At 29.2% G+C, this 13,974-nt stretch overlaps 1 protein-coding gene across 1 annotated transcript in view; it reads right to left on the reverse strand.

The window, feature by feature from the left end:
* Nucleotides 1-13,974, reverse strand: part of LOC129968570 (reversion-inducing cysteine-rich protein with Kazal motifs-like) — a 122,018-nt gene that overhangs the window by 50,224 nt on the left and 57,820 nt on the right. Inside the window, exon 3 of the mRNA XM_056082590.1 lies at nucleotides 8,061-8,144. Coding sequence (XP_055938565.1) covers nucleotides 8,061-8,144 — 84 coding nt within the window. The remainder of the gene's footprint in view (nucleotides 1-8,060; nucleotides 8,145-13,974) is intronic.

Consider the following 13,974-nt stretch of genomic DNA (forward strand, 5'->3'; position numbering starts at 1 on the left):
TACAGACTTTCTGTATAAACCAGTCTTTCAACATATAGACTAGTTTATTCATTTGCATGCAAGCTTAATCAATAAAAGTGTGTGATAATTGAAAAATATGAAATAAAATTTGATATATGCCCATGATCTAACTAATGTATATGTATTAAATTTTTGTCACAATTGGTCAACGAAAAGTTTAAAATATATATTTGATTCCATTCAATTGACTACGAAGCTAAATGCAAAAACCGTTGTATTGGGTAAACAAATCAGAAAAAGCGAGATTGAAATACTCCCCCTCCCCCCTGTTTTCTAACAAAATCCATTAAAAACCATGGAAATATCCCACGAAATATTCTGCTTTTGAAAGAATTTGTTGATAATTTAACAAGAGAAGGCATGCGATATCAAAAATTTTTCTGCAGAATCACAAGTCTGAAAACGTTTTGCTTCGGTTTCTACATTTGTTTCATTATTTACAGTGTTTTATTTTTAAATTTTCCTCTGTTACTATGGGCGCAAAAAGACGTTGTGAGGTGTTAAGAGAAATAAGTTAGCTATTTCTGGGTCTTCATAATGGGAAACTGCAAGGATTATCTTACGAAAGTGCACACTCCTCCAAAATTATGTCCTATTTCTAAATTAAATATAAAAATTTTTCTGTAGTTAATAAGGAACTTCATATCTCAAAATAGATTTTGTAGTTTTGGAGAGGAATTTCAAATCTACATTGTTTAATACTTGAAGAAAAAAACATAAAAGGATATTTCATTAAAAATAGTTGCCCATAGAGCAACGTTTAATTACTATTAAAGACAGAAAATTTTATTAATTTGTTTAGTAAAAGACGTAATTTTTACGAACCTGTTTTAATTTTATTGATTTTCACTTTTATATAAATTATTTTTATAAATTTATCGAAGATTAAATGAGTCTCCAAAAATTGTTGATTAATTAGAGTCAAAAATTAAATAACTTGAATTCTTTGCATTAAAGATGTTTGGATTTAACTTGCTTCATTAAAATCCTGTTGCTAAGCATTCTGTTATTTTGATATGCTTTTCATAATTTTGGATTGCTTGTTTATGAAAAAGACGTCTTTACTTATTTTTATCTAAATAAATTATCAGAGGTCACATGACATCTCTACAAATTGTTAATTAAGAGTAAACGTATAATGCGTCATCTGACTTTCCAAACTATGCCTAATAATTACAGAATGCTGATTTAACATGTACCAGGCTTACTAAAAGCTTAAATTTATAATGACCCTGTTTTGTGGGCGAAAGTAAATATAGATAGTGCTTGAAATCCTGAAAGATTTGTTACGTGCACAAAACCAGTACGCGTTAAAGTACTCTTTAAGACTTTGAATCAGTTGTTAGATTTTCAATATGGTCATCATCCGACTGACATTCAAAAATTAATATTTGTTACCATTAGCCGTTTAGAAATTACCGCAATTAAATTTCTTCCAGCTTTGCAGTACCGGGCAACTAATGGGAAGTAGTTTCTTAAAGTGCGAGATGAATCTTGCTGAATCCACTACACATCCTTAGATCTTTTGCAGAAGTACCTTCTATCACTGACATGGTGTGTCACGAATCACGATGCCAAATTTTAAATTTTCTAAGAAATACGCATTTTATATTTAAACCTATTCTTATTTAGTATTAGCCGCCTTTGGCGACCAGCCGGTTCGCCAATCTTAATGTTCGTTAAAATTTTAATAATTAAATATTTTATGCAATTCCTACTCTAATAGCTTCTTCATCAAAATATTTTAAAACTTCAAATTTTGATAGTCTTATAATTTACTCATAATATTATAAAGGCCTTCAGTCATAACGTAATATGTATCTCTAATTTTCTGTTAGCTCCCGTAGAATTTATACTTTAAATTAAAGTGGAAAGGATTAATCTGCAATTAATATAATAATATTTTTTACTGAAACAATGTATTTTTTTGTAATATGATTACTGAAAACAGTCACTAAGCGTTTAAACTTTATGGGCACTAAAGAATATCTTTCTTAATTTATATAATATTTCAAGAATTTGTCAACAAAATTTTCTCAGATTCATCATGACCAGATCGATTAATTAACGATGTTTAATTTTAAATGCATCAAACACTAAGAAAATAAAATGAATCGTTTAAAATAATCGGTTGGAAACAGGTTAAAAAACTACTTAAAAAACGATGTACTTAAAAATATAAGCATATACAAAAAAGATATAACTAGCATAAAAACAATTTAATTAAAAAAGTATGCAACTAAAATAAAAATAATTTAAATAAAGTCCGCATCCGTTGATAATGGTTGTCAACAATCAGAACACAATGCGCATGCGTGAATTTTAAACGCCAGTTACGGTAACGCAAATGCGTGAATTTTTCTACGCCAGTTGGGGTAACGCTATGCAGATTATACATTTTTAATTTCCTTTATTCTGTGTTATTTTAATTCAAAAGTACTTCAGAATGAATCTGAAACATGGATTAATTAACAATGTTTAATTTTAAATGCATAAAACATTAAGAAAATAAACAGAATCGTTTGAAATAATCCGCCGAAAAATGTGAACCCTAGCCTCATTACTGTTGGGAGAAAAAAATTACTGAAGCCTTACTCATTTGGCGGGGGAAAATGGCAGATTTTTTTGGTGGAAAAGTTGGCGGTGGGGAAAATGGAAGATTTTTTTGGCAGAAAAGTTAGTTTTTAATTAATAATTAAAGTTCTAATTAAAATTTCAAAAAAAGGGACCCCAGGTGCACATTCCCGACCTCCAAAGTATGCATGTGCCAAATTTGGTAGCTGTAGGTCAAACCGTCTGGCCTGTAGAGCGCCAACACACACACACACACACACACACATTGAGCTTTATATAAGTACAGCCGCCTTTGGCGACGAGCCGGTTCGCCAATCTTAATGTTCGTTAAAATTTTAATAATTAAATATTTTATACAATTTCTACTTTAATAGCTTCTTCATCAAAATATTTTAAAACTTCAAATTTTGATTGTCATATAATTCATTCATAATATTATAAAGGCCTTCAGTCATAACGTAATACGTATCTCTCATTTTCTGTTAGCACCCGTAGAATTTATGCTTTAAATTAAAGTGGAAAGAATGAATCTTCAATTAATATAATAATATTTTTTACTGAAACAAAGCATTTTTTTTATAATCTGATTACTGAAAATAGAGTCACTCAGCGTTTAAACTTTATGGGCACTAAAGAATATCTTTTTTAATTTATGCAATATCTCAAGAGTTTGTCAACAAAATTTTCTTAGATTCATTATGAGCAGATCGATTCATTAACAATGTTTAAATTTAAATGCATCAAACACTAAGAAAATAAAACGAATCGTTTAAAATAAACGGTTGAAAACAGGTTTTAAAAAAACTACTTAAAAAACGATGTACTTAAAACTATAAGCATATACAAAAAATATATAACTAACATAAATACAATTTACTTACAAAAGCATGTGACTAACTCAAAAATAATTTAAATCATCCATTGATAACGGTTGCCATAGTAACAATCAGAACAGAATGCGCATGCGTGAATTTTCTTCCCCAGTTACGTAACGCAAATATGTGATTTTTTCTACGCCAGTTGGGGTAACGCTATGCGGATTAGAAATTTTTAATTTCCTTTATTCTGTTTTATTTTAATTCAAAAGTACTTCAGAATGAATCTGAAAGATCGATTAATTAACAATGTTTAATTTTAAATGCATCAAACATTAAGAAAATAAACAGAATCGATTGAAATAATCCGCCGAAAAATTTTAACCCTAGCCTCATTACTGTTGGGAGAAAAAAAATTGAAGCCTTTCTCATTTGGCGTTGGGGAAAATGGAAGATTTTTTTGGCGAAAAAGTTGGCGGTGGGGAAAATGGAAGATTTTTTTGGCGGGAAAGTTAGTTTTTAATTAATAATTAAAATTCTAATTAAAAATTCGAAAAAAGGAACCCCAGGTGCACATTCCCAACCTCCAAGGTATACATGTACCAAATTTGGTAGCTGTAAGTCAAACGGTCTGGCCTGTAGAGCGCCAACACACACACACACACACACACACACACACACACACACACATTGAGCTTTATTATAAGTATAGATATAGATATAGATAGATATGCAAAAGCACAAATACCCGTTTAATCGCGCCATTTCTATTTAAAATGAAGACAAACTTTCATAATTTGACGCAGGATGCCCCCAATGCCATAAACTCGTTTATAAAAATAAAACCTAATTAATGATCCTTATGTTTGTTTACAAACGTAACGCCATTATGACTAGATTTCGCATCTGATTACTAGATTTACCCATTGATATAATATAACCAATGCTTATTTGTTTTGACTATAAATTTGGTTTGAGGATTAAACACACATTCTCACTAATGCATGTCTTGTTTTGTGGATTAGACCCTAAATTTTAAATGTGAGAATATAAAGCCTGCAATTTTTTGAGCATTATTTCATTTACACTGGGCCACACTAATAGATCAAATTCTCATGTTTACTTATACAAGTTTTCAAATATGACTGGATTTTACTTTAAAATTTAAAAAGTTAATTTTACTCTATTACTTTAATACATTATTTCATACTTCGTGTGTATTTGTCCGTGTTCAAATATGACAAAAACGTCAAAATTTAAATTTTTAGCAGTAAACGTTTATCGATTTATTTTCACGATATCATTTTACTCTGTACTTTTCTCATTGACAAACAAACAAAAATACTACATTGATTTATTTGTTATGGATGAAACTGTCATTCCACAATCAACTAATTTTCTTGATTGTTCGGTTGTAATTATAACACTTAATGATTACATAATCCAATAAAAAAAAACGCATCAGTTTTTCTGTAACATTCAACTTATAACTTTTCAATTATAAATGAATTCTTCATTCCAAAGTTCTCCTGAGAACAAAAACATCCCAAAATATTTTCCTTCCGAAGAAGAGGCCGAAGTGAAAGCTGTCACCAAGCTTCTCCAAGTGAGTGCGCGCATCGCTTGGCATTTGTTTTGGTATTCAGGTGACGTCGTGAGATGCTTATCGAGGGATGGAGTACGCAGAAGACCGGGTCGTTATGACAATAGCACAATGTGAGAACCTCGACTCTGGTCAAGGTTAAGCGAAGACACTGAGGGGATGCGCTCCACTGGAAAAAGAGCTGTTGATGCCCACTCCCGCTGTTGTTTTAGAGAAAACCGAGAAGAGTGTAGGCGGACGCATTCGCTGCTCGTTTGCTTTCGCTTTCTCACAGCATTCCTCCGGTAACGGGTTTCCAGAAACACGCAAGAAGGAGGTGAGTTTTTGGGGACAGTTGAGAAAACGTGCTCATGTGGAACTAATCGATATTGTTTGAAAGATTCAAAATATTCGCTTGATTTTTATTGGTGAATAAAGGCGTAGCATTTTTTCTTGTTAAAGACATGAAAGGTTAAAGGGCGTGTACGAAGGTATGAGGTTTAGAGAAGGGCAGGTTCATCCGAAAATTTTTCACCCGTTTTCTCTTCAAGGACATTAACAGAGATGACTCCAATTTATGTACAAATATTTTTTTAATATTGATCGATTAATTAATTAGATAGGCGGGACATTTTAGAATTATATGAGTGTTTTTGTGAATGAAAGCAATCATTTCGAATCCTTCTAAACGGATGAGCAGGGCATATGAATTTGTGAATTTAAAACATAATGATCTCTTGATCTATGATAGCAAATATAATAATATGATATGCACATGGCCGAATAAGCTTTTGGATAGATAATATGACTTTAAATCTCAATGATCTTTTTTTGAGAAACCATAAACATTAAAAATAAATTATATTCATACATTAAAGTAAGTTTATAAACACGAATCTAACAAAAGAGAAATGGAAAGAGAAAAAACCAGCAAAATGAGACAACATCTCAAATATTTGGGTATTTTCGGAGAAAACATATTTATTACGGCAGGCTTTCCGAATGAGGAGAAATATCTGAGATTTTTGCATTAAGACATTCACGATAGATGCCGCAACAATGATGTTGACAATGAATGATAGATGCTACAACAATGAAAATTGTTGTGCATCTCTCTTTAAAATTGTTCCAATGAGCGTTCATCATTGTCAACAGCAACATATATGAAATTCCTATTCCATTAATTTGTTAAAAAGAGGAAAGCTCAAATGAGAAAGAAAATCAATTCACATGACTATACAATCTCATGCGAAAGTAAAGACATTTGTCAATTAGCATCGTTAATTAAATTACATAGGCATTTGATGCACAAAGGAATTTAGTCAACTTTGAGTCATTTTGAGCATATATTATTAGTCAAAACTCAATCTGAAGTTCTCTTTAGAGCTTAAAAGATATATTATACGTAATATCTTCTATTATGATGTATTCAAATAGCATGATTTTACTCTATAAAAACTTTATTCTATTTTTATTACGACTAAGTGAATTTGGCTTGATTTCCATTATCTGTTATAACTCATTAAAAACATCAGTATTAAACATGTTTAATGCTACGTTATGATATGCTATAATTTAAAACTCGAAGTAAAAAATATCATTGCGTGGAACTAGCATACAGTTGCAGATACGTAGTCATTAATTATCGATCAATGACTTTTTGATAATCTGTTTATGACTATTAAGAACAAGTTTTCGACAAGATTGCAACAATGTAAAATATATTTACAATATTAAAAAAAGGGCGAAATTTTATACGATCTTGATTAAAATTTGGATTGATCTGGATACTTTCGGCTTTGTGCATTTTATTTGATGAACTTATATGATGATGAACTTCGTCTCTCTGTTACTATCACATTAGGACAATTTTATTCCGAAGAGTATTGATATGCAATGTATATTCAGAGAGATTTTTCGGATTCTTTGTTCGGCGCGTTTTTCTTTGAATTATTCTTTGATTTGTCAATTTTCATCTGCTTTTTGAATAATACTATTTTAGCTTAATAAAAAATAATGTAACAATTTATATAGTTTGGTAAAAATGGAATTCTCTCTTCTCAATATATATAATTAAAGTATATAAAAGTGTATAAAGGTATTATAAAAGTGTGTTCAACTCAATCTTATTTTGGTAAATTTAAACTCGACGAGTGTATGCTCAATGGGAGGGGGGGGGGCAGGAGGAGAGATTTCCGTATCTGCAAACAGGCACAACGTATGTAGATACCATTTTAGAATTTTTCGCCTCTAATAATATATTTTTTATTTATTTTTAATCAGCTGACATTTGAAATATCATTTCATTACTTCACTGAAGTACAATAAATTTAAATAATAAAAAAAATATTGTATTTCATTATTTTTAGCGTTTTTCATTTTGCATTCATTTGTTTAATTCAATAAATCCGATTATAAAAATGTATGGTATTTTACTAAGGCCACTTAAATTTTTTCCCTTGTGCTTGTAGAATAAAAGAAGGGAAGTGAGTGGCATTAAAATGGTTACATTGGATGGATTAATTGCTACTCTAATGCGCTGAATAATGTGAGGTATCCTTAAGTATGGATGTAATAATTTTATAATAAATCAACAAGATATTTTTGTCATAAATAAGCCACACGTATTGATCTGCAGGGAAAAACTTGGTGTTATATAATTCTTGCAAACCTATACTGGTCAATACTTTTCTATAAGCTACCGACAATTGTTGAGACATTAATGATCTGTGCGTAAGTGTCACACCACTATAAAAATAAATAATGATATAAAAATTAAATAATCGAGGTGATTTACTACGTAAATTGATTCCATTCCAATGTGCAATGTATGAAATAAAGTTGCTTAATTCGTCTAAGTATTTTAAATTACAAAATAAAGAATGTAGGAAAGTATATATCTCATTTATTTATAGCCACTTTTTACACTATACTATGACATACTATCACTTTACATATAAATAATGTATAGTTAAAATTTATAAGTTATAAATTGAAAAACAGTTTTTTGAAACATGAAAATGAAGATTACTGTGTACCAATCACTAATTCATTTTCAAAAAACTTACTAATTGCTGAGAACAGAATGATGTAAGTTTTGTAATATAACGCCATCTATCATCATTGCTTGTAGCGAGATCAACCAGAGAAATCTAAGCGAGAGAAAAAATGTATTAATATTTCAAAATATATGTAAGGATAATAAGCAGATAAAAAATAACTTAATCAGTAAGAAGTATCAACAAAACCATATGAATCTTTGTTTAGTTATTTTTGGTTAGTTTCATTTAAGTGAATTTTAGTGAACCGTGATTTTTCAGTCCTAAAGCGAAATTGCGTTACCACCACTTATGGGACATAATACTTTTTTACAAATTTCATCATATTTGATTTTAGAAAAATATAAAATGAAATAACTGTTACTTACTGTATTGTAAGAATTGATATGCGTTACATTTATAACCTCAAAACTCCATCTACCTTTCTAATATCTTTATATTAATGGTAATGCGTGCTAAATAAATTATATGTATAAATTTAAATGTTCTTTAAAATCAAAAATAATCTTGTATAAAAAAAAGTGCAACATAAAAAAAAGAAGGTAGTATTTCTGTTTTTGAATCAAATTTTGTTCACAGAGATAACTTTTAAAACTAGTCCAAGACAAATGTAAATAATTCCGCCTCTTCCAAGTTTTTTTTCTTCTTTCCTCAAATTGGAAAAACCGCTCGTATCTTTCAAATGTATTTATAACACGAAAACAATTTAACAGACAGACAGAATTTGCATGTCTGAATTTCTTTCTCAGTGCTTACAATGAAAATGTTTAAAATATTACTAATGATTGAACGAATTTTAAAAATTGTTTTTGTACCCATTATTATCCTTGCTATGTAGAAATTAAAATTTAGAATATGAATTTCCAAACAGAAAACAACTTTGCCATATTGAAAGACATTAAGAGGAAAGTGACTCATTAATTAATGCGCTTAAAATGACTCATTGACTTGAATATGACTGAACAAAACAGCTGATGCCATTTAATTCGCTTAGCAATTCCAAAGTTTTAATTGCAGCTTGAAAAATCGCAGACTTACTCGGCATCTCATATTAGAGAAACAGTGGCTGAATTATGGGGCATAAGAAGATTGTAAAGCTTGAGTGCCATTCTTTGAACGTGCAAGAAAGATGAAATACAAAAGAACTCAAATTATCAGATAAAAAATAAACTTTAATAAAATATTTTGAATAAAAACGCGTAAAGTCAATAAAACAACTGACTTTAATCGATATGTTCCAGCACTGATATTTTAATATAGTATGCATATAATCAAAATTTAAACATTTTTGTAACATTATTTTTTTTTATCATTATTTAAACACTAACTTACAAACTAATCCCCTTTCATTCTTAGAACTAACTTTATCAGTTATCTAGGTCGAGTTAGTCCCTAATTAATAAGGATATTTGGAGTTCTACTGTAATAATCATTTTATATAATTTCTGAAACCAATTCTGAAGAATTGAGGCAAAAATAAAACTTAATGCTGCAGTTTCTTATCCTTTGTACGCACTGTTCCACAGTACTAATCAACGAGGGCATTTAAATAAAATATTTTCATAAAATTATCATCTGTTTACATAATCAAGTATGTAAAGTTACATAATCATTTCATAAAGATAAAAGATGTGATCGTAATTCTATTTAATAAATAGTCTTTTACTTAGTTTCTTACTTTAATGAATAATAATAAGATTAGCTTTAAAAAATAAGTTATATAACACTAAAAATATATTAATGGTACCATCCATCCAATGAAATTAACATCATCAAATATATCCCCATCTACAATTTGGAGAGAAAGTTAGCTGGTATTTTTATAGCATTTGTTTCATTAAATAATACCTAAGATGGGAAACATTAAAATATGATAGTTAATTTTCTGTAGAACAATAATCTGCACGTGACCTTATCTTTAACATCATTATCATCTAATCTATTACAATACCTCGAAATTATTATCTTTATTTATAACATATTTATTCACCGAACTATTTTTTAACTTGATAATGTTTATGGATTGAATTAAATCTGCAAATTGCTTATTTGTCATGCGACGCACATATATTAATCACAGAAAATACTCTACAGGGCAGACCACTGGATATAAAGTTATCAAATTTGACTCATAAATGATTCTTAAATATTAGTTTTTGCTAAAAATATTTTTTCCTTTAAATTTTAATAAATTTTTGTATTAAAAATAAATCGATATTTCTATTTTTTTTTCTCACCAACTTCTAAAAATATCACAAAAACTGATTTTTACTCCGTTTTAGGTTTTAAAAAAATTAGCTTTTCGCTGATGCCAATTTTATTTTTGTACAGTTCTTTTGTTTTAATAACTTTTCATTAACATTTTTAGGTATATTTTACAACATTGCTTTTCATTGTTAAATAACTGGATTTAAAATTATCCATATTGCAACGATGCGAAATATTTTTTTTTTCCGTACCTGTTATCGTCGCTATACAATAAAGAAATCTTAAAAATAAAACCAAGCCTAAAATAGTATCAAGCTGTTTAGAACTAATATTTTGGATTTCCTTTAAATTATTTCATTATATTACAAAACCATACCAAAAAGCATGTAATTTATTGAGAAAAAAATGTGTAGCGTGAGACCGAAGAATTTTTAATAGCACTTAACGATGGGAAAGTATAGTGGTTGATCCCCCCCCCTTCTATTTCTTGTACCACCGTCATAAGAAAACACATTTGGCTACGGACCAAAATAAGCATCTGCTTTTAAACCAGGTTTTAACTAAGCTAGTAACACTTCTCTTTTTAAAAAGTGAAGCTGACAAACCTCACCGTCTACTCAAATAAGAACTTATGTTCGCGAAATAAATCAGTCGGAAGAAACGCCATGGTTACTGCGTCTCTTATTTGAAGAGACTGGAAACTAGCGGACGTGTTCTCCTCTCCATTTTTCCATCTACAGTAGAATTTGAATTAATCTTTACAAGTAATGAATATGAATGTGTGTCAATTGGCGCATTTGTCATACAACGACCAGTTATGGCACATATATATCTAGGTCACTGCAGAGCGATTTTTTTAAATTAAAATTATAATTAAAAATTAAGATAGATTTTGGCGTTTTTTCATGATAACTTTCGAAAATATTATTTCACAAAAATAAATTTGACATCGTTTTTAAATTTTAAAAAATTGTCCTCATAGTGGTACAATTTAATTATCGTTCGAATTTTTCGTAAATTTTGGAAATTTTTAAAAATATATATTTTGTACCCAATTTCCAACAATAGATTAAGTTGTTGCTTTGAAATTCGAATCGTTTTTACTGTTTCCTCCAATATTTAATCGCTTGATTTTCTTTCATTTTTAAAAACAGAAAAAGGAATTTTGTTTAATATCTATGCAGTTTCAAGGCGAATAAAAAAAATGAAATAACAATAACACGAAATTTAAAGGACAGATGAAAGGCACGTTTGCGTTTTTAATCGCTGCTCTGATATTATAAGACTGGTTTCCATTAGAACTGTTCATGTACACAATAACAGAATATATGTAGGATAATTAACAATTTGAGGGAGTCATTATATCTATACGAGTTAAATGAAATTAAATATAATCAATATTCTCGGCTAACTAATTGGCCGCCAAAGGCAACTAATTCTGAATAATTGGGGTCAGATCCGATTCAGATAATCAGTCCGAATAATTGATGAAATATAAGATTTTTTTAAAAAGTTCCTTATAATGTATTAATTTAATGTCTATAAAAATAATGTTATTTATAATTCAAATATTATCATATTACATGAAAACATCATTGCTTTTATATATCAGATGAAGTCACGCGCCAGTGATAAGTGTTTATGCGGAACACACTGCCTCAATGATCTACAATCTTTAAAACCCAACAACGTACTTATTTTTAACTCTCACTAAAATTAAAACTTAATTTTGGCGTTACGTGAAAGGAAAACTTATACAGTTGATAGGCATTATTAAATTGTTTTTTTAGTTGTCACTTGAAGTTTCTCTTCATTTATCCATTCATCATTCATGCATCCATTCGTTCTTAGTTTCTTACTAATACAGATAAAGCTGTTTGTTTCGCTGCTTTTACGTTTTGCATTCAGGAAGGTTTTGTTTGTGGTTTCTTTTTCCCACAAAGCGATTCGGACTATTGAAGTTCTATAGTACTTGAATAATCTGGAACGTTTTTTGTTTAGCATCGTTGTATAGGGAAGAGAATCGAGTATACATTTCAAACTTCTCCCCCATTGACCGATTGGTTACAAAATGTGTTACAATTTTTCTGAAATTTTGTTTTGAAGACCTCATACTAAACTTACTTTAAACAACTTGTTCCATTTTTACGTTACCACGTTTTCAAAAACACGAAAAGGCAGACCGACAGACAGTCAATTAACTGATACATTTGGTTTTGCCCATAAGAAAATCTCAGGTTTGGGATGCGTAACTAATAATCCTATATACAGAAAACAAATTAATAAATTATTGCAGCACTGAGTACTACATATTTATCACATCAGCGGTGGATACACTAAAGGCGTTTAATTTCTAAAACAAAAAATCTCTTTCCTATGCATAGAAGCATTCATAATTCTGAAGATATATTTGGCATATCAAAAACAGACGAGTATAACGAAGAGAACTGATGCAAGAGTCCTCAAAATAGCATTATTAAGAAAAGACCAGCTACGAAAGAGATCTAACAAAGGTTGAGACCCATTGTTTAAGCTACTTCAACATATTTAAAATCTAAAGGAATTAGTATAGAACAAATTTTCTTCTTTTCAATGCTGATTAATTGATTCATTGATTGGCGATTCTGATAAGCGGGACTTCAAATCCATGTTTATCTCATGACAGCGTCTCCTACAAAGATCAAGACACATTGTTTAAAGACTTTGACAAATTTAAAATCTACAGAGATTAATGTAGAACATATATTGATGGATGCAATTACTTTTTAGAGTTATATGAAACGAAATAACCTTGAACTACTTCACAGTTTAAACATATGAAATTATTAGAATTTAAACTGTTTTTCACTGAATCTGCTGTATCTCAGTTGTATTGAAGGATTTGAATTTGTCATTTTTGCCAACCGCGTTGAAGTTTTTTTTCTCTCTCTCTCTCTCATCTTATGCATACTCGGACCAACTATAAAATTTTGTTGCCTCAAATCATCTAACTAAATATTATTAGGTGCAACGCTACAAAACAGTATTTTTATATGCATATGGTAATATAAATAACAGATAAGACTGATATATAACAGCAATAAAAGCTTTAACGGTCAGAAGAGAAATTGCTGTTAATGATTCAAATTAAAGAAAATTATTTTTTAAATAAAGTAACCAACTTTTTAAAACTTCATTCCGGATAGTCAGGTGACAAATGTTCGACTGTTAAAAACATGGAACAAAATTCTACATATAATTAAAAATTATTCAGTAGTAATAAAATAATCAATAATTAGAAAAATTTCAAAGAAATTAGAAAGCGATAAAGAAATGTAAATGTGTTTAGTTATCTTTAGTTATTTTTCTAAGTTATTCATCCACATTCAACTTTAATAATACTTAAATTGGGTATATTCTACGTATATTTCAAGTTCGAAAGAATAATATTTCAGATACTATTCTTCAAAAACAAAATTTTAACAAAGTTCAGCTAAACAACTATTTGATATGCCCGCCATTATTCAAGAAAACATTTTCATGTCTACTTTTAATTATTCAAGAAAATTATTAAAAAGAAATTAGAAAAGAAAATTATTAAATCCCACCATTATCCAAGAAAACATTTCCATGTCATTTTAATTTGATAACAAACTAACTTGAAAAATATCAACCAATAATCAACCGTTTTTTAAATGTCTCTCCTAAATAATGACCTTGTTTTGGGAGACATAAA

The sequence above is a fragment of the Argiope bruennichi genome, chromosome 5, assembly GCF_947563725.1.
Source record: "Argiope bruennichi chromosome 5, qqArgBrue1.1, whole genome shotgun sequence".
NCBI lineage: Eukaryota > Metazoa > Arthropoda > Arachnida > Araneae > Araneidae > Argiope > Argiope bruennichi.